The 23,105-nt window shown below is 34.8% G+C and overlaps 1 protein-coding gene across 2 annotated transcripts; it reads left to right on the top strand.

Moving 5' to 3' along the window:
• Positions 1–1,557: 1,557 nt before the first annotated feature.
• Positions 1,558–22,996, top strand: LOC149803963 (uncharacterized). 2 transcript variants are annotated; one of them, XM_089953789.1, is made up of 6 exons: positions 1,558–1,684; positions 4,835–4,912; positions 6,938–7,046; positions 10,566–10,727; positions 14,128–14,260; positions 19,591–22,996. In XM_089953789.1, exons 1-5 carry the CDS (start codon positions 1,652–1,654, stop codon positions 14,238–14,240), a joined length of 495 nt encoding a protein of 164 aa, XP_089809915.1. In that variant the 5' UTR covers positions 1,558–1,651; the 3' UTR covers positions 14,241–14,260; positions 19,591–22,996. The 2 variants fall into 2 exon arrangements, with proteins under 2 accessions (XP_089809915.1, XP_089809916.1); XM_089953790.1 differs by having other exon boundaries at positions 14,128–14,243.
• The last annotated feature ends 109 nt before the right edge of the window (positions 22,997–23,105 follow it).

Consider the following 23,105-nt stretch of genomic DNA (forward strand, 5'->3'; position numbering starts at 1 on the left):
TCCCCTTGTACGTATATTAACCCACGATTTATTCCCATGTTAAATTTCCCTTGACGCTAATCTGACCCACGATTTTTTCTCCATGTTCAATTTCCCTTGACGCTAATCTGACCCACGATTTTTCTCCATGTTAAATTTCCCTTGACGCTAATCTGACCCAGGTGTGTTTTTAATGCTAATTCCCATTGACGCTAATCTCCCCCCCCCCCCTTCACTACTATTGTTGTGTCATCAAAATTAATGTATTTGGGGCTCAACAGCTCCAAATGGCCCGACTGAAAGAACTATATGACATCACATGGGAAGTTCTATCGGCGGAAATTCATTGTCCAAGAATGATGGTATATGTGCCAAATGTTCTTTTTACTGAAATGACAGTTTCTTTTTTAAATGTAATTTGTATAACAACAACAGAATACTTATAATTGTTACTGGTTATCAAATTGTGCAATATTGCTTCGGTATACATATAGGACAATATTTTCACGCGAGAGAATTGAGACGTGCGGTATCTGAGTCAGAATTAAATGCAAATTCCAAGACTTCCAAAAACTGGAAAGTATTCAATTCGTTTGATAAATTCAGTAATAAATCATTGCCAGATTGAGGCACTCAATATATTGCCATCAGGTTCATGTAATATTGCCATCATGCGACTTTGACTTGAAGGTCATATAACACTATGAATGTTTTGGACTACTAGAAGTTCAAAATATGTGTATTGACTCTGAATAAATTTACTTAGATTCTTCCTTTTTCTTTTTTTCCACTCACTTATCTTTTCTTCAGTATTACAAAACAATTATTGTTCTCGTTTTCAGGTTAAATAATGATTTGTGAACACAAGACATATGACATATTACTCAAGGCTTATACATGTGTTGAGTATATTATTAACAAAATCGCATATAGGCAACACAAGACATATGGCATATTAACTCAAGACTGATACCTGTGTTGAGTATATTATTAATAAAATCGCATATAGGCATTCAGCTTGTGAATGTTAGTGTCATAAATATTTCGTGATTTTACTGCCATATTGAAACACAAACGTCTAAATAATGCAATAGGTCTAGTTTATCAAATAGTCTTCACTTTGCAAATGAAAACATGCGCTATGTGGTAACCATCCAAGAGAAGAATATAATTTTGGTGCCCTCCGATGAGTTCCCATAAAAGCGATGATATTTTTTTATGAAAACGTAATTACAGTGAATATTTAAATGTTTTTGGATCAAACTTAACAAGTGGTCCTAGAGGAATGACCTGTAATATATTTAACGAACTTGGGTTACGACCCCTGGGTCATGATCTAGACAGTAGGAATTGCCAAGGAGATCACACTTGTTTGAACTACATTTTCAGCACAGATAATTCGGGGGGGGGGGATTCGCTTGAAAGAAATAAATGTGCGTTTGTGTATATTCTTGTTTGTTGCTTGTTTGTTATTTTGAAGACAGGTAATGGAATTAGATACCGTGGAGGAAGTTCGCAATTTTTTTCATCCGGTTCAGTTTTAAATCTGTTGGACTAGCCAAAGTTTTGGTCTCTCAAGGGGAGCTACTCTACAAGCTTGTCAGCAGGGGAAGCGTGATATAACATTGGTCTACTTGACGCCAAGTCATTGTCTAAAAAACTATCAGTTATTATGGCATCAGAGGATTCAGAATATGAAGAAGAGGTATATTAAAATATAGTGGTACCATAAACTAACAAATCGTTTTTTATTTGTACATAAGAAAATTAGTTTTACTGATTTGTAACATGTTTTCGTGGTGGGCACTGGTACAAGGTAGTCCTATAATACTCATGGCACTAATTCAATTCTCATAATAAGCCCATGCAAACACCATGATATTCAAAATTAAATAACTTAAAATTTTTGATTGCTCATGATCAAACCTGTATTTATCAGCATAGATGAAACCTGGATGTTAGCTTTTGTATAGAGGGAAGGATCCGCGGCATTTTCTGGACCTGCATGTGTTTGAAACATGTGCTTTCAATTCCGCACCAAAGAATCAGGTGCTCATTTTAGTAATGAGTGTTCCAAACTCAAGACTGTTAAAGGACTGAAATTTCATCAATAAAACAAAGTCTTTGTTTTTTTCCACTTACAACTAGAATAAGCTCTTAAAAGATTCTTTTTCCTACAACATAACTTACATTATTAACCAATCCTGGTCAGCCTAACCCATATATGAAATCAGAAATAAACTCTGCATCTCATCTCTCGAGAATTTAATGAGAATCAGCATGTACAGATGTGAAAAATTAGACTTTGAAACTGCATTCAGCAAGTGGGCAGCCCTAAAATCATGACGGATCTTCATGTAACACTTTGTAACATTTTGTTAATGCTTGTTGTAATTAGAGTATTAACTAACCCATCTTTTGTAATTTTCATTGCCTGTTACATTAATAGACTAAATTAACACTTGAAAAAATGTACACTACTTGTTCTGGCGACACTTTTTGAAAATTGGCGACAAAATATTGAGGTTGGCGATTTTTTTGGCGACAGCTTTTTAAAAGCCAGGACCATCCCTGTATGATTTATTTTATGTTCACCCATTTCCAGGCTGGTTCCCATTTTCCATACCATTAGTACCCTGTGTCCTACATGTAAGACCTTGATGCTGATATTTATGTTTTGGATGTCTGGGTCTTAGTGCCTAAATAATGGCACTGTTTTGATGTTGACTAACATCGTAATGAAAGTCAGATTTTTCAGGAATATCTCACACAGCTGGCAGCCAGTAAGGATTCTTTTCTATAAAGTCATAAAGTTTTAGTCAGACTTTACTTACTCTTATGTCTTTTGTCTAATAAACTCAAATTCTTAAATGAAATGGACCTGTTTTCAAGTTCCATTGGCCTACATTTCAGTTGGTTGGAAAGCGATGAAAGCCGGGAATGCTGAAATAGGGTTAAGCTGAAATATTATTCTTTAACGAAATGAATAAAAATATATTATGCCTATGAAAACTGTAAGCAACATTTCGATTTGTTCAAGAAACATATCCCCCACATGAACCTACTTGAACTTACTTCGGCCTACCTCAACTGCCATCGCATTTCAACAAATTCAGCTGTATTTCAATGGAGCATGAAAATGCTTCCATGTGGTAATGTCAGATTTGTATTCCACCGGGATAAAAACAGCACAGTAAGTATATTTAATTACATATCAATTTCTGGAAAGAATGTCAGTATGGGCTGCCAAGTGTGTAAGAAGTTCCTCAAACTTTGACTACATGTTCCAATGTCAACCAACATCGAAACACACTAAACAAGCCCATTGTTTGAGTAGTAAGGCATAGCACTAAAACATAAATAAATATGATGTGTCTTACATTGTAGGACTAGTACAGGGGCTTGTTACAAAGAAAATCCATCAAAGAACTGAGGGATTAGGAGGGTAGAACCTGTGGTAGATAATCCTAAGTTTCTTTGTAACAAGTCCTGTGGGCACTATGTGCATTGTTCAAGGTATTATTAAGTAGTCAGTGTTAACGTACTTAAATACTTTGAGAAATATGCTTCAGGTAAATCTACAATGAAATTTATGTTTTAGGCATCAAAGTCTTACCACCCAAATAACGGCAATGTGTAGCGTGTTTTGATGTCGATTAAGATCGGAACAATAAGTTAAATTTTCAGGAATATCTCACACACTTGGCAGACCATATCGGCACATTTCTACAAATTAAAGATGTAATGTTTTAGTCAGATTTTACTTACTCTGATATCATTTTCCTTACAAATTATCATTCCCATACAAGCAAATGGACATGTTTTAAAATTCCATTGACCTATATTTCAGTTGGCTGGAATGCTATAGAAGTCAGGAATACCTAATGTGGTTAAAGGATTATAAGAATCTTGAATGAAACGAAGCTTTCAAAATATCTTTGTCAGCATTAATATATTTTTATTGGGTTCGTTAAAGAATTATACAGGAGTTTTAACTCATTTCATTATTCTTGGCTTCCATCGCTTTCCTGCCTACAGAAATGTAGGCCAATGCAACTTTAAAACAGGCCCATTTGCTTGTGTCACAGTATGAACTTATTAGGAAAAAGACTTCAGGGTATGTAATGGCTACATTTTCAGAAAGTAAAAAAAAAATCATAATTAAGGGTACCAGTAGTTCATAAAGCATTTTTAGTAACCTCTAATTACAATCCTGTAATCTAGTTACTCAGTCAAATTCATCACAATGTATTGCTTCTGTTGATCTCTTTTTGAGTCATTTTGCCCAATTATACTGCATATGAATATGATATTGTATAAACATCTGTCAGACGTGTTTATAATATACAGTGTACATACAACTGAGAAAATTTTCTACTTGTAAATACATTATTGCTTAAAACCAGTGTTAAATGCAAAAATATTCATACTGGGAAACAGTTGGCATAATTCAAATAAAAGAACGAAACCAGCACGCACATTCATAAAAATACATTGCATTTCTTGCTTTGCTTCCACTTGTCCCTGTCCAGCTTTCACATTTTCCTGTTCTGTCCTGAAATTCCAGTCTAGCTTGACCCCTGTTGAGCCCAAATACAAAGATTTCATCATTTAATCATTTTGCATGCTTTTAGGGTTAAAAAAAAATAATCCTAAATTATTATCTTTGCCTTGAGTGATGATTTTACTTAAACTGCATAAAGAATTAGGTATTTTCTATTTCAGGTCTTCATAAGATTGTAAGTAATAATCACCAAATGTATACTTTGCTATGCAATTATTTTAATTTCTTCAAAGCAGAAATCGTGTGAACAAATGGCACATGGAAATATGAACTTTGTTTTTCCATTTTCAGGAAACCCATATAATTGTGGAATTATCTGGCATTATGGAGACAGATTATTTGTCAAAGGCCAAAGATTGTAAAATTTTGGTAAGTTCACATTCATTTTATGTTACACATGTGAAAGGGAAGGAATTTTTTGCTTGTCTTAAGTTCACTACCATTTCATGTTACACATGTGAAAGGGAAGGATTTACAAGTATTGTCATAAGTTCACTACTATTTTCTGTCATACAAGTAAAAAGGTGGAAGGATTTATATGGATTGTCACAAAAGCCATTTCATTTTGCAAATATTGAATAATATTGGGGAAAAATCAAGAATTTTCAGCCACCACTTCTTCATGACATAAAAAATATGGTATTGAGTTGCAATTGAATTGATTGTGAATTCAATTTATTGAATTCTATATTGGAATTTTGGAAGGATGCAGAGCTTTTCATTCATTTGAGATACAAGGGCCTTGTGAATCATTTGGGTGCTTATAAACATTTTTTTAGGGTAAATCCATGCACTGAGGTGATTGGATTTGTCAAGTAGACTGGTTACCACTTAGTCCATACCATATCAGTATATTTTCTTATGTGAAAGACCAGTTTAGCATCACAATTTACCAATGGTTGTGACCTCAGTAAGTGTTAGAGAAATGTATTAAAGCCTGTCTTTTCCATTTCCCCTTTTGAAATGTAAATTTAAGTAAAATGTATTGTCATAAATCTTTGCTTACTATTTGATAGTTTGCACTGGGAATATGGTGTTAAACATTATTGTCAACAATTACCTTCGACATCCCCAGCTCATCTTGCAGTAAATGTTACTATCAGACTGTTCTAAATATGTGTTGAAATTTACTGACCTTTGAGGTAATTTTCAATATAGAATCCCATGTGCTGGGTGTCCTTGACAAATATTGCATTAAATATACAGTCCCTCATCAGAATACATGATTGAAATTGGATGTTTGGTCATGAAACAAACTTATTCAGAGCTCAGTTAAACCACTCCAGCTTTTGACTTAACCATGTAAAAACTGGCTGTGCCAAGGAAACCACTCCAGCTTTTGACTTAACCACGTAACAAAAACTGGTTTTGCCAAGGAAACCACTCTAGCTTTTGACTTAACCATGTAAAAAACTGGTTGAGCCAAGGAAGCCACTCCAGCTTTTGACTTAACCACATAAAAACTGGCTGTGCCAAGGAAACCACTCCAGCTTTTGACTTAACCATGTGAAAACTGGCTGTGCTTAGGAAAACTTCACTGCTTACTAGTCCTTGATTCAGGTTTGGACTTTGAGAATATCTGTATGCCAAGTAAATGCAGGTTTACACCTTCAATATATATATATGCATTTTTAACTGATAATAATCTCTTAACCCAAACATTGCTTAACATCTAGCTTATGTCAAGTATCAATAACTTTTGTCTAACGTCTAGCAGCAATCTGATTGGTCAGCTGTCCAGATGGATTACTCATAAACTGTAGCTGATCATTGCATGCTTAGCATGGAGATATTGTCATACCTTGACTGTCTGTCTGTCTGTCTGCCTGCCTGTCCATCTGTCTATAATGACATCTCCTTTCAAAGTACTGGTTGTAAACTCACCAGACTTGATACAAAGGCTGCATATGTGATGACCAAATGAAAGAGGGTGTAATTTTTTGACTATTGACCTGGGGTCTCAGGGAAAGGGTCAGATCAAATATGCAGAATTTGTAATTGCATTGACATTTTAACATATTTTCTCTGCCAATTTTATTCTTTTAAACTGCTGGTTAGAAATTTCCCTGACTTGCTACAAAGGCTGCCCATGTGATGATCATCTGTAAGAAGGGTATATGGCACATTTCCCTGGGGTCTGTGGGTTATGATCACAGCTCAAACAGCAAAAAATTCTAATAACAGCAACATGTTTAAATATATTTGGCAAATGTTGTACATAGGATTAGGACACATAATGTATACAGACAAATCAATTGCCATATTGTCTGTGTTTGGGATGGGGGAGGGGGTCTACGCATTGGGGCAGGTCTCTACTGATATTTAGTTATAATGGCTGTTTTCCAGGGTATATATACAGGTCTGTACTGATATTTAATTATGGCTGTTTTACAGGGTATAGATACAGACAGACCTATCTTACAGCTGGACCACTACATTTTTGCTGGCGAATATCAGGACACACTGGGCACCTGCATGTTGTTTGAAGAAAAACCTATGACTGGTAAGTTACCTACCTTACTTTGGCAATGGATTACAAATAGAGTGTTGAATTTGGAAATTTTGGATCTGCATTTTTTGGCTGAGCATACACATTTCAAACATTCACTTGTGCAGGACAACTTCAAACATTTCAAAAATTCATTTGTGCAGGACAAGTTACTTAAAGCACATTATCTCAGACATTCACTTGTACAGGACAAATTTCTTACAGCATATAATCTCAGACATTCACTTTTATAGGACAAGTTACTTCAAGCATTTCAAAAATTCACTTGTGTAGGACAGGTTACTTACAGCATATTATCTCAGACATTCACTTGTACAGGACAAGTTGTCTACAGTTCTCATCTGCCTGCATATTTTTTCACCAATATAGCACATGCAACTAGTTTCTGTTGAATTTTAATAATCAAACAATAATATTCTTATAAAATAAACTTTGAAAATATCGTTTTGGAGGAAATATTAAGTCTACTGATAATTTCACACTTTAAGGGTAGAATCATGAGCAGTCCTGGATAACCAGGTGTAGTGTTCACAAAACTCCTCAACATCACTGCTCACTCCTACTCAGTTTTGAGCAGTCTTGGAAAATCAGGTGTAGTGTTCACATAACTCCTCAACATCACTGCTCACTATTACTCAGTTTTGAGCAGTCCTGGATAACCAGGTGCAGTGTTCACAAAACTCCTCAACATCACTGCTCACTCCTACTCAGTTTTTGAGCAGTCCTGGAAAACCAGGTGTAGTGTTCACAAAACTCCTCAACATCACTGCTCACTATTACTCAGTTTTGAGCAGTCCTGGACAATCAGGTGTAGTGTTCACAAAACTCCTCAACATCACTGTTCACAAAACTCCTTAACATCACTGCTCATTCCTACTCAGTTTTGAGCAATGATGGGTTCTTTGGATTACATTATTCTTATTTTATTTTCATTGAATATAAAAATAACATTTTTTAGGAGTATTAGTTAGAACTTTTGAGATTCTTTTGTATAAAGCAGTTTGTTTATTAATGAAATTAAATTGATCTTTAGTTTAAAAGATAACTGTCACAATTATTGCCCAGTACAATTCTTCAAGAGGTGTGTTTGCAAATAATATTTTTCATTTAAATGAGATTTGTATATATTTTGTGATTTTGTTCTCTGCATTTAAACTGTAAAAAGTATTTTGTCTTGTCTTCACAGAAGTGAACATTTACTTGAATAGAAGTGACAAAAACATTTAATTTTTTTTTACCCAAGTTGTAATAAAAGGAAATTTTTGTGGAATTTTACTTCTTTCTGGTGAACAGAGTGTAAATAGTACATGAGTATCCATTGTGAAAAGAATAACTGTCAATGTACTTCCACTAAACATAGCCTTGTAAAGTTCTCCATCTTTATGAGTTTTTTGTTGAAAGCCATAAAAGTGGCTAGCTCTGTAATGTCATTCATGAGACCCCTTCCATAACTCCATTCATGAAAGCCATAAAAGTGGCCCACTCGGTAATGTCATTCATGAGACCCCTTCCATAACTCTATTCATGAAAGCCATAAAGTGGCCCACTTTGTAATGTCATTCATGAGACCCCTTCCATAACTCTATTCATGAAAGCCATAAAGTGGCCCACTTTGTAATGTCATTCATGAGACCCCTTCCATAACTCTATTCATGAAAGCCATAAAAGTGGCCCGCTCTGTAATGTCATTCATGAGACCCTCTCTGTAACTCTATTCATGAAAGTCGTAAGAGTAACCCACTCTATAATTCCTTTCGTTGGAGCCATAAAAGTGTCCTACTCTATAAATCCATTAATGAAAGCCATAAACATGGTCCACTCTATAAATCCATTCATGAAAGCCGTAAAAGTGGTCCACTCTTTAACTTTATTCATTAAAGCCATAAAAGTGGCCCACTTTAAAATGCTGTTCATAAAAGTCAGAAAAGTGGTCCACTTTTAAACACTGTTTATGGAAGCAGTAAAAGTTATCTGATTACAGTTAAAGAAAGTCATAGAAATGACCCACTGTATAATGCTGATCATGGAAGTTATATAAATTTCTGACTGTATAATTCCTGGAAGTCGTCAAAATATGTCACTTTATAATGCAGTTCATAGAAATCAAGGAAATGCTCCACTTTATAATGTAATTCATAGAAATTCGTAGAAATGGCCCATGTTTTAATGCTGTTGAAGGAAGTCATGTAAATGGCCCACTTTTTAATGATGGTCAAGGAAGTCATAGAAATAGCCTACATAATCTTGGTCAGAGAAGTCATAGAAATGGCCCACTTTATTATGCTATTCAGGGATGTGAACAGAAATGGCCCACTTTATTATGCTATTCATGGAAGTCATAGGAACAGCCCACTGTATAATGATGTTTATGGAAGTCATATAAATGGCCCACTTTGTAACGATTTTCAAGGAAGTCATAGAAGTGGCTCACTTAATGTTATTGAAGGAGGTCATAGTTATTGTCCATTTTATAATGCTGTTCCAAGAAGTTGTAGAAATGGCCCACTTTATAATGTTGCTGATGAGTTATAAAAGTTTTACACATCATAACACAATACATTGAAGCCAGTAAATTGGTCCACTTTAAAATGATGTTCATCAGTCATTAAAGTGGACTGTTATATAATTCTTTACATGGGCTCCATTAAAGTGGACCATTGTATAATTCTTTACATGTGAGCCATTAGAGTGGACCATTGTATAATTCTTTACATGGGAGTCAATAAAGTGGACCATTGTATAATTCTTTACAAGGGCACCATTAAAGTGGACCATTGTATAATTCTTTACATGTGAGCCATTAAAGTGGACCATTATATAATTCTTTACATGGGAGTCAATAAAGTGGACCATTGTATAATTCTTTACAAGGGCACCATTAAAGTGGACCATTGTATAATTCTATACATGTGAGCCATTAGAGTGGACCATTGTATAATTCTTTACATGGGCACCATTAAAGTGGACCATTGTATAATTCTTTACATGTGAGCCATTAGAGTGGACCATTGTATAATTCTTTACATGGGCACCATTAAAGTGGACCATTGTATAATTCTTTACATGTGAACCATTAGAGTGGACCATTGTATAATTCTTTACATGTGAGCCATTAGAGTGGACCATTGTATAATTCTTTACATGGGAGTCATTAAAGTGGACCATTGTGTATTTATTTTCATGGGAGTCGTTAAAGTTGCCCCTTTCATAATTATGTTAATAAAAGTGGCCCACTTTATAGGTGATGCCACCATATGCTGATGGATGTTCCATGAAGATTGTATCAGAACAGTGCATAAAGATACAAAACTGGATATTTATACTTAATGACACAGTTCTTTCAGTTCATCAGGCTGCATTAGTGACCATACTTGCATTATGAGAGGGGAGGTATTATAATGAGTGTTTTTGTAGTGAGGGATGGCTGTCATTGAATTGTATTCATACAGAATTTCCAGGCCAAAGTCATAAGCTTTGAATCTAAGATTTTATTGTGTCATTTTGTTTTATTAGGGGATGTCAACACAGGAGAGAGTTCAACCCAAGAAAATAGAGAGAAGGCATCCAAAGACCTTGAATTCAAGCTTCTTTGTACGAAGAAATTGTGCATGCAACGAGCATTTCTAAAATCCAAACAGGAAAAAAAGGAAACAGAAAACAAGCAGTCAGAGACAGGTATATTTTCTTGATTTTGCTTTTGGATAATATTTTTAGAGCAGTAAAAAAATATTAGATATGTGTCATGAATACAGATATGGTCAAGATTGAGGAAGTTAGACAGTACGATAATCCATATTATCTTTAGCCAGTACTCTCTTCTCTTCCTTGTATGATAATCCATATTATATTTAGCCAGTACTCTTTTCTCTTCCTTTTATGAAAATCCATATTATCTTTAGCCAGTACTCTCTTCTCTTCCTTTTATGATAATCCATATTATCTCTAGCCAGTACTCTCTTCTCTTCCTTTTATGATAATCCATATTATCTCTAGCCAGTACTCTCTTCTCTTCCTTTTATGATAATCCATATTATCTTTAGCCAGTACTCTGTTCACTTTCTTTTATGATAATCCATATTATTTTTAGCCAGTACTCTGTTCTCTTCCTTTTATGATAATCCATATTATCTTTAGCCAGTACTCTGTTCTCTTACTCTTTCTCTTTCTTCTTTAACTTTGGAAGTGGTTCTTAAAAGACCATAAATGAACTGTATTGAAAGATGAAATATACTTAGTAAACAAAAGTTTTAAAAAATATATGGATTTGCTGAGAGAGACAAGACAAAGACATGTAGACAGAAAACTGAAGAGACAGACAGACAGACAGATGCACAGCAAAATAATTGAACTCCATAAAGAGAGAAGCAAACTTTAATTCAAACGAATATATAAGAAATACTGTAATTGTGAGATATGACAAAAAGAGAAAGGCATTTACACACAAAACTGACAGACAGACAGATGATAGTATATATTATATGGTATATATTTAGACACTCTAGGGTTATACAGTAAGTGTTATATAGTAAGACACTCTAGGGTTTAGTTCAAGTTTCCTCTGACCCTTGCCACTCCATTTTTGATATTTGGACACTTATGTTGGGGTGTAGGGTCAGAGCGCATTCCCTATCGAAAAGCTGGAGTTCGCCGACACCATTTTCTGTCAGCATGGGGTAACTGCTTTCTAGCCAATCCAGCACACCTCAACGACCTTTCATTGAGATATATCTGCATGAAATCGATAGGAATATGATTTATTTTCTCAAAAATCATGAGCATAGCATTTGTCATGTCTTTAATCCACTGACAGACTAGATGAAAGTACGTCGTTGTTGAAATTTGACCTGGATCTGGCCATTTGCATTCCGAGTCACATGACTAAACAAATCACGGAACCTACATGTCAATAACATCAGAGGTCATATAGTCACATGATAACGAAAATAAGCAAATTTCCCAAGTTGTTGTACATAGAATTTGGACATATTATATAGAAGTCACTTAATAGGGAATGCGCTCTGACCCTACACCCCAACATAAATGTCCAAATATGAAAAATGGGGTGGCAAGTCTCAGAGGAAACTCGGACTATCTAGGGTTGTACAGTATGTGTTATATAGTAAGACACTCTGGGGTTATACAGTATATGGTACATGTATATAGTTAAACACTCTAGGGTTATTCAGTATATGGTATACAGTTAGACACTCAAGGGTTATACGGTATGTGTTATATACTAGGACACTGGGGTTATACAGTACATGGTACATGTATATAGTTAAACACTCTAGGGTTATTCAGTATATGGTATATAGTTACACATTCAAGGGTTGTACAGTATGTGGTATATAGTTAGACACTCTAGGATTATGCTGTATATGGTATATATATACAGTATATGGTATATAGACACTATAGAAATGTACAGTATATGGTATATTATTTTTTTTTAAAAACAGAGTTACACCACTCTCTCAATAACTTGTGCCCTGATAACTCGAACCTGGTTATAATGTGGGGTCACATGGCTCCCATTTTTTAAACCAGAAAATACCCTAAAAATTGATCCCTATTTGTTGAACATGAAGAAAATCACGATAAAAATTGGTTACGGAAACTTTGATTTGTCACTCGTTTATCATCGAAAACGGTAGAGAGAACCTGGAAATTTTAATCAACACTTTGAAATATCAAATTTAAAAATAGGTCATATAATATTCTTACATTTTCTATCCAAACGACATTCCTAGAACACTGCAATTAACGATATGTAAGGAAATTTCGATCAATGAAAATGTCACTTATTTCGAGTGGAAGCAGTATTCTTTAATAAATAAATACAAATTAAATAATTTTTTTATTAATTGAAATTTATGTTCTAGTTCTATCTTTTAGTTCCTTTTAAGTGTAATCGTCATAAATGCAATGTGTCCTCTTGTAGTTGAACGTAAAGTGCATCAATGTACCATAACGGCTTTGTCCACGAGCATTGCTCTGAGAACCTAATTAAGTGCCGACAGTATTTTAATAACTGACTTCTGGAAGTATTTATTGTATTGTTGCACTGAATTCAAAGCTGGCCTCCTTTGTATTACTATGTTAATTATGTCTTTTGAATCAATTAAAGGAGGTGGAATAAAAGAAAAGTTAAAAGGCACCAAAATCTTGCAAACTTAAAATCTAGCGGTCGTGGTCGTATGTCAGGTGAAGTCACTTCATTTGATTAATCAAGCACTATTAACTGTATTGTGTAAGTAACATAAACTACCTTAAATTAACCAACTCTTTTATAATTATGATCAGAGATAGCAAGGCAACCAAGCGAAATGAATACTTCATTTAAAAATAAAGAGCTTGATTTCACAGATACGTTCCATTGTCGGCAAGCGAGTTTCAGAGAATTCTTGAACTGGCACTTAGAGATATCCTCAGGGATGATAAGAACTTTCATTATTACTTCCAAATGAATCACGACATCATTATCGTACTAATTGAACAATACAAAAATTAAGTATCAATGCAGACAGATGTCTCACAAAATAAATGTTTTTTAAATAAAGGAATCTCGTTTTCGTGGTGTATCAACTACTTCCCTGCTCTGTGGACTCCCAGTTTGCCAGGATAATAATAAACACCACTACGGGAACCAGACTCATCAAGAAAACAAAAAGTAGTGATGTAATACACAGATTCTTTCGCATATATGTAATGGTTGTTGAAACTAGTTGGAACGATCTTTCATATGTTGGACATTTTGAAAATAAATGCTATTTAAACAGAATAACAAACAACTTCGTTATAAAAAGCTCGTTATTAAAAATTATCGTTGACATGATTGTAAAATGAGGATTCAGTCAATAAACAGCTGAGTTCCCTAATACCGCTCCCCTCCCCTTACCGTTTTCTAGATGTCAAAGCGATTTTTTCAATATTTGGAGGTCCCTCAGTAAATCACTTATAGTGTGGTCTGTATTTGTGGACCCTGTTGTGCATGAGTTATCGAGGGAAAGGTGTATACAGTATGTGATTTTATAGTTTGACAAGATACGATATAATGTTGTTTCTCTGATGATAGCCAGTGAGGTTGAACCAGCTAAGGGAGATGAAAATGATGTGGAGGTTACTATACAAACAGAAGTGGTACCGGATGGTGAAAAGAGACAGAAGTTAGATGACTCAAATGGATGAAAGGTGCTGTGCATGTAATGGTAAGAGGTTTTATATAGAATTAGGATTTTCATAATCATCCAGGTAACCATGTGAATAGGGGTAGTGTTTTAGGTTCCCTCTCCAGGTTACCTTGTGCAAGTGGGGTAGTGTTTCACTTTCATCACAGGTAACCATATGTGAGAGGGTAATATTTGTGTTCCCATCCCAGATGATCATATGCAATGGGCAGGGTAATTTTATGGTTCCTCCTCAAGTATTTATGTTCAAGGGTCATAATGTTTTAGTTTCCCGACAGGTAACCATGTGTAAGAGTGGTAATTATTTTCTTCCTCTCCAGGTAACCATCTGAAAATCACATAATGTTTTGGTTCTCCTCCCATGTAACCTTGTGCATGTGGGTAATGTTTGGGATCCATCCTCAGCTATCCCTGGGCAGTAGCCTGTGGAGGGGGAACTCTGCTATGGATATTGGGTCATTATTCCTGGGTCATAGTTAAGAGGGTATGAAGAGAGTAGTGAAGACATAAAATCCGGTATTTTTTATCGATTATTATTATAAAGGGGTGTAAATATTACAAGAGATAACGTGACTTGCACTCAAAAATAAATAAAAAATATGCTTTGCCTTTCTCTTTGTAAATGTATCTTTCTTGACGTTCTTGACATTTGTGTTGTCTTGATTTAGAATATTATTTTGCACAAACAAATTCCTTGAAATTGATTAATCAGTTATTCTGTTATTAAATCCAGTGTTTCTTTTCAAAATTGTTATACATAGCTGGCTAAAACCAAATGGCAGACATCTTCTGCCTCAAAAGCCAAAATGCAAATGCCTAATTTTTATTGATATATATGAAATGATGTTATTATACCTAGAAAGGAGTTACTATTTAGTTTACTATTAACTGAAATTGTCTCCCAAAAGAAAGCAAAATTTTAACTAAACAGTGCAGATTCATTAGCCTTGCATTGGGGCTGTTCCATTAAAACAAACATGAGACCCAGGGAAGGAATTTTGAAATGGGGTCCTCACCCATAAATGCAATTTAGAATTTCCTTATCATTTTAAAATGTAAATTAAAAGAACCCTATCATATATATTTTTTTTAAACTGCCTGCCCTGGGTACCAATGTATGTTTAAATGGAACAGCCCTTAGGATAGGTAGTTTTCTGTACCAAGGGAGGTAACTTTTGCAGTTAGCATGATGTATGTAAACAGTTGTATGAACAGCAATGATGATATTTTTATGTCATTAGTTCCACAAATAAGTTTATGTATTCTTTTTATGAATTTTTGTAAGGTAATAAATTCATTACCTGTAGCTATACTGGATATGGACTGTTTATTAGGTAATAACTTCACTACCTGTAGCTGTTCTGTAGTATGGACTGTTTATTAGGTAATAACTTCACTACCTGTAGCTGTACTGTGGTATGGACTGTTTATTAGGTAATAACTTCACTACCTGTAGCTGTACTGGGTATGGACTGTTTATTAGGTAATAACTTCATTACCTGTAGCTGTACTGTAGTATGGACTGTTTATAAGGGAATAACTTCACTACCTGTAGCTGTACTGTGATATGACTGTTTATTAGGTAATAACTTCACTACCTGTAGCTGTACTGTAGTATGGACTGTTTATAAGGGAATAACTTCACTACCTGTAGCTGTACTGTAGTATGGACTGTTTATTAGGTAATAACTTCACTACCTGTAGCTGTACTGTGGTATGGACTATTTATAAGGGAATAAATTCATTACCTGTAGCTATACTGGATATGGACTGTTTATTAGGTAATAACTTCACTACCTGTAGCTGTACTGTAGTATGGACTGTTTATAAGGGAATAACTTAACTACCTGTAGCTGTACTGGGTATGGACTGTTTATTAGGTAATAACTTTATTACCTGTAGCTGTACTGTGGTATGGACTGTTTATAAGGGAATAACTTCACTACCTGTAGCTGTACTGGGTATGGACTGTTTATTAGGTAATAACTTTATTACCTGTAGCTGTACTGTGGTATGGACTGTTTATAAGGGAATAACTTCACTACCTGTAGCTGTACTGGGTATGGACTGTTTATTAGATAATAACTTCATTACCTGTAGCAGTACTGTGGTATGGACTGTTTATAAGGGAATAACTTCACTACCTGTAGCTGTACTGGGTATGGACTGTTTATTAGGTAATAACTTTATTACCTGTAGCTGTACTGGGTATGGACTGTTTATTAGGTAATAATTTCACTATGTTTAGCTGTACTGGGTATGGACTGTTTATAGGTAATAACTTTACTATGTGTAGCTGTACTGGGTATGGACTGTTTATTAGGTAATAACTTCACTACCTGTAGCTGTACTGTGGTATAGACTGTTTATTAGGTAATAACTTCACTACATGTAGCTGTACTGGGTATGGACTGTTTAGTAGGTAATAACTTCATTACCTGTAATTGTACTGTGGTATGGACTGTTTATTAGGTAATAACTTCACTACCTGTAGCTGTACTGTGGTATGGGTTGTTTATTAGGTAATAACTTCATTGCCTGTAGCTGTACCGGGTATGGATTGTTTATTAGGTAAAATCTTCACTACCTATAGCTGTACTGGGTATGGACTGTTTATTATGTAATAATTTCATTACCTGTAGCTATACTGGGTATGGACTCTTTATTAGGTAATGACTTCATTACCTGTAGCTATGCTGGGTATGGACTGTTATGACCATCCTGTATCTAATACACACTTCAGCTCAAGGTGTATGATGTTCAAGATGATGATTACATTCTTTATACTCTGGTTACTAACATGTAACTGATATTACCTTTGTGCCATATATTACATAATTACATCAATTATTATATCATGCCATATTATTAAACATGTTACATACTGAAAGAGTATGATATTTGTGCTGTATATACTTGATTACAAGTCGAGTCCGGTTGCAAGGAAGATAGATCCAGATCTGCCAATGCATAATGTACTGTCAGATCAGGGTCTTCATTGTTTTTATTCTGTCAGATTAGGGTCTATGTTGTTTGTTCTACTGATTACTCCTAACAAATTGCATAAAACTAGATCTTTCACTGTACACCACTCCCTCAATAACTTGTGCTCTGATAACTCGCAAATCCACTTATAATGCAGGGTCAGGCGTGGATCCCATTTTTTAAACCAGAAAATACTCCATAAATTGGTAATGGAAACTTTGATGTATCACTTGTTTTATCGTACAAAACAGTAGAGAGGACCTGGAAATTTTAATTTACACTATCAAATTTAAAAATAGATCATACAGTTTTTTACATTTTCTTTCCAAATGACACCACAAATAACTATTCGTAAGGAAATTTTGATCAATGAAATGTGACTTACGCCGAGTGGCGGCAGTACTTTAATACATACAGATTAAATTTAAACAATGTATCAATTGAAATTTTTGTTCTAGTTCTATCTTTTAGTTTCTTTTAAGTGTAATCATAATAAATGTGATGTGCCCTCTTGAAATTCAACTTGAAATGCGTCACTCTACCGTAACAGCTATATCCACGAGTGTTTCTCCGAGAACCTAACTAAGTGCCAACCATGTTTTGATAGCTGACTTCCTGAAGTATTTGTTGTACTGATTTAAAAGCTGACCTCCTTTGTATTATCCGACTCTTTCATAAGTGTGATCAAAGATAACAAGGCAGCCATGCGAAATGAATACTTCGTAAAATAAAGAGCTTGATTTCACAAATACATTCCATTGTTGGCAAGTGAGTTTCAGAGAATTCTTGAACTAGCACTAAGAGATATCCTCAAGGATGATAAGAAGTTTCAGTATTACTTTCAGTGAAATCACAACATCAATATTGTACTTATTAAACAATAGAAAAGTTGAGTTTTGACACAGACCACTGTCACATGAAATAAATATTGCATGTTTTTGAAGAAAATGAATCTTGTTTGGCAGTGTATCAACAGTTAGTTTAGTTCCTAGCTCATGGGACTCCTGTTTTGGCAAAATAATATTAAGCACCACTACGGGAACCAGACTCATCAAGAAAACAGAAAGCAGTATGTAATACACAGATTTTTTCGCGTGATGGTTGTTGAAACCAGTTGGAACGATCTTTCATATGTTGAACATTTTATTGTTGTTGTTGTAGGGTTTAACGCCATTTTTCAGCACTCAATAGGCTATACATGGCAGCCAGTATTAATGGTGGAGGAAGAACCCGGGAAAACACCGGAAAGAACCACCGACCCTCGAGAAGCTACTGGCAAGCTTTCTCACATACTGAACATTTTGAAAATAAATGCTATTTAAACAAAATAACAAACAACTTTCTTAGAAAAAAACACATTATTAAAATGTAGTATCGACGTGATTGTAAAATGAGGATCCAGTCAATAAACAGCCCAGGTCCCTAACGTTGCTTTCCCCCCCCCCCCCACACACACATGGTGTTCTCGAAGTCAAAGCAATTTTATCCAAGTTTTGGAAGTCCCTCAGTAACTTGTGCCTCGCTGATAGTGCGGTCTATGTTTGTGGACCCTGTTGTGTGCGAGTTATCGAGAGAAATGTGTATTATGCAATTTCAGATCTGGGTCTGTGCAGTTTGCAGTTGTACTCATCTTATAAGCAAATATATATATATATATATATATATATATATATATATATATATATATATATATATATAGTAACCTATTTAACACAGAAATCATGTGATAAATTTACTTTGCATGCTTTATTTTCCTTAAATATATTATTTTGGAATCATTAAATGCTTGTGAATTAAAAAAATTAGAAACATAACACTATTGATTAACAGTAACAGTTTGTCACTTTGTTTCTATTAAAGTGATTAAAACTTTCCAGAATAAAAAAACCCAATGAAATGTTATCTTTGAGATTTACAATATTTTATCATGAAATAGAAGCCAGAACCATTTGGCTTTTGATGTACAAGATTGGTATGAAAAAGCACCATTGATCAGAAACCGGAACCATTTGGCTTTTGATGTACAATAATTCCAGTGTTAGCCTACTAGCCCAGCACAGGAAATCATGGAAAGCCATTGGTCAGTGTCAAGCCATAATTCCAATATTGATCTACAAACCCAAAATAAAGGATGGATGGAAAGCTGTTGGTCAGTGTCAGGTGGTAATAATAGCAATATTGACCTACTAACCAGGCATAAACAATGCATGGAAAGCCATGTCAAACAAAAGGCTTTTCGTTCTATGATTTATACTAGCCCAAACATGATATTTAGTTACCTGGGCTAGTTGGACATAGGGGGTGTAATCCTCTGGTTCAATATCAGATTTTTTCCTCTAAGACAGGAACATCCTCGTTTTTTGCAGGCAGACAACACAATGACAGTTGGGCGTCCATTGTCATCTTGCACAGTGACAAAAGAAGGTTAGAAAGAATCGCTGTTGACTGTTTACGAAAGTGTTACAAGCAGTATATAGTATTAAATGTTATAGTGACCGAATGTGATTCAGGCTGGTATCATGTTTGAAGTATATTGATTGATTTTGGGACATTATCTGATTATACACTGCATGTACATTGATTGATTTTGGGACATTATCTGATTATACAGTGCATGTGTTTCATTATGTGCTGCATGGCATTGTAAACTTAGCTATGCCATGACGTTTAATAAACTGATGTGAAAATTTGTTTGAAAAAGTCAGAATATTATCTCCCTCAAACGGATGACTACGTAAGTAACCAATCAGCAATACCTCCTGTGGACAAAATATGTCTACCAGTATTCACTAGATGAGGCATGTCTGCCCAAAATAGATATTGTCAATTATGCACTTTTTGTTCAGTACAAGTTGCCTTATTAAACAAGGTCCCTTTTACAAGGTGGTTATGGTTATAGATTGTATTTTGGTACAATTAATGCTATGTACAGTGTACCCTGGTATAAGGTACTGTTAATGATATGTACAGTGTACCCCGGTATAAGGTACTGTTAATGCTATGTACAGTGTACCCCGGTATAAGGTACTGTTAATGCTATGTACAGTGTACCCTGGTATAAGGTACTGTTAATGCTATGTACAGTGTACCCCAGTATAAGGTACTGTTAATGCTATGTACAGTGTACCCCAGTATAAGGTACTGTTAATGCTATGTTCAGTGTACCCTGGTATAAGGTACTGTTAATGCTATGTACAGTGTACCCTGTTTTTGTAATACAGACCTCTATATTATCTGGATATAATCAATAGTCCTTTTACATTGTGTAATACACCTCTCCCTCGATAACTTGTGCACATTGGGGTGCAAAAACATCGACTGCACTATAAGTGAGGCGCAAGTAATCAAGGGACCTATAAAAGAAGCCAAAACAAATAAAGGGATCAACGTAAAGGCAAAAGGGGGTGGGTGGGTTGGCAGGTAATAGCGTTGAATACTCAATTTACAATCGTGCTGAGATTAACTGTGAATAAATGCCTCTTTTTAATGGTGTACTTTGTTTATTTTTTTCTCATAGAGCAACATTAATTTCAGGATAAATTACAGTATTTTAGGAGATCATCAAAACATTATTCCACATGGTTTACGTTCGCTTAACATGTGTATCACTTCACACATTGTGTACTACATCACTAATTTGTGTGTTGAATTGGATACATTCTAGTTTTATTATTTGATCCAAATTAGACAGGTATTTTAATACAAAATATCAACACTCTTTTCGAGAAATACTGTTGATCAAATGAACGAATGAACAATAGATAGATTTGATTGTGGTAGAAGTAAAATGACAAAAAGCACAAGGGTTAATAATTACCAACATGAATTTAATGGGTCTACAAATTTAAAACAGTGTAAATTTGAACACGATAATACTTGCCATTTGTGACATGCTTGACAAATATACAATGCTGTCAGGCATTTCTGCGCACTTAAGGTTTCCGTCTCCAGTATTGAAGCAAAATGCGTACCAAATTCGACCGATGAAAATATAATGCAGCAATGCTTACCATTTTTAAGAGGCAATTGTCACCAGAATATTCTGTTCAAAATAATACTAATTATGGACACAGTTGATACCAACCTGTGTTTTCCTGACAAGCGATATGTCGGCCTATTCTGCACACAGCATTGAAAAGATGTAATGTTTATCCATCGTGCTGTAGAAATGAAATACATTACTTTGAACTGTTTATGTCAGCAGTTCAGTCAAGTAATTAGGTCAGATATATATTAATTTTACAAAATTCAAGGTAAAAATGCCAATAAATGGAACATAATTGTGGGAAGGAACACTTGTATGGCTCTCATGAACATCATTGTAGTAAGGAACACTTCTGTGGCTCCCATGAATGGCATTGTAGTAAGGAACACTTCTTTGTCTCCCTTGAAGAGATTTGTAGTAAAGAACACTTCTGTGACTCCATTAATGACATTGTAGTAAGGAGCACTTCTGTGACTCTCTTGAGCAGGATTGTATAAAGAAACACTTATGTAATTCCCTTTAACATCATTGTAGTAAGGAACATTTCTGTGGCTCCATTGAATGGCATTGTAGTAAGGAACACTACTGTGACTCAATTGAATGGCATTGTAGTAAGAAACACTTCTGTGGCTTTCGTGAACTGCAATGTAGAAAGAAACACCTCTGTAAATCCCTTGAACATTATTCTCGTAAGGAATGCTTATGTCACTCCCTTGAACAGTATTGTAGTAAGGAACACTTCAGTGACTCCCTTGAATAGCACTGTTGTAAGGAGCATTTCTGTGACTCCCTTGAACAGCCTCTAGTAAAGAACACTTATGTGACTCCCTTGAATGGCATTGTAGTAAGGAACACTTCTGTGACTCCCTTGAATGGCCTTGTAGTAAGTAACACTTCTGTGACTCCTTGAATGTCATTGTAGTAAGGAACACTTATGTAACTCCCTTGAATGGCACTGTGGTAAGGAACACTTCTGTGACTCCCTTGAATGGCTCTGTTGTAAGGAACACTTCTGTAACTCCCTTGAATGGCATTGAGGTAAGGAACACTTCTGTGACTCCCTTGAATGGCATTGTATTAAGGAACACTTCTGTGACTCCCTTGAACAGCATTTTAGTAAGGAACACTTAGGTGACTCCCTTGAACAGCATTGTAGTAAGGAACACTTAGGTGACTCCCTTGAACATCATTACAATAAGGAACCAATGCATTAATATCTGATCTGTGTAAATATGCTGAATCATAGTTTCCACACTTTCAACAATGACAGTAATGGCAAAGGTGTCAAGTTTTAAGTTAAATTATTTGCAAATCAGATGTTTGTGAGTGTGTGTTGGGAGGAGGGGTTGTACAGAGGTATGTGAGAACCTTGATACCAAGGCACAGTTGTTTGTTTTTGCCATTCAGTTGTTTCTTAGGGTAGTCTTGTACCAAACTTGCATGTGAAATAGTTAATCTTTAATGTTGTGAAAATGTGTGCTTGTATTAATAGAAGATATGTACTAAAATTATAGTAATAGGAAATGTACACTAAAATTATATTAATAGAAAATGTGTACTAAAATTATATTAATAGAAAATGTGTACTAAAATTTTTATAATAAAATATGTGTACTAAAATTATATTAATAGAAAATGTGTATTAAAATTATATTAATAGAAAATATGTTCTAAAATTCTATTAATAGAAAATGTGTTCTAAAATTGTTTCAAGAATAATGATGTGATGAACATTCAAACTAGATACAGGATGAATAATAAAAATATTTATTTCTTCAAAAATGCAAGCTTGTTTTCATCCTTATTTATTTCCTCACATGTTAGATAGCCAGATGTTGACTTTATAAATATGTGTTAAGCGTGCATTTTAAAATCCAGATCATATCAATAACAACT

Source organism: Sinohyriopsis cumingii, chromosome 3 (genome assembly GCF_028554795.1).
Source record: "Sinohyriopsis cumingii isolate HCF-2022 chromosome 3, ASM2855479v2, whole genome shotgun sequence".
Lineage (NCBI taxonomy): Eukaryota > Metazoa > Mollusca > Bivalvia > Unionida > Unionidae > Sinohyriopsis > Sinohyriopsis cumingii.

Coding starts and splice junctions, on each gene's coding strand:
- LOC149803963 (XM_089953789.1), top strand. CDS start 1,652: ATGGCATCAGAGGATTCAGAATATGAAGAAGAG. Junction 1,685..4,834: donor ATTCAGAATATGAAGAAGAG/GTATATTAAAAT, acceptor TTCCATTTTCAG/GAAACCCATATAATTGTGGA. Junction 7,047..10,565: donor TGAAGAAAAACCTATGACTG/GTAAGTTACCTA, acceptor TTGTTTTATTAG/GGGATGTCAACACAGGAGAG.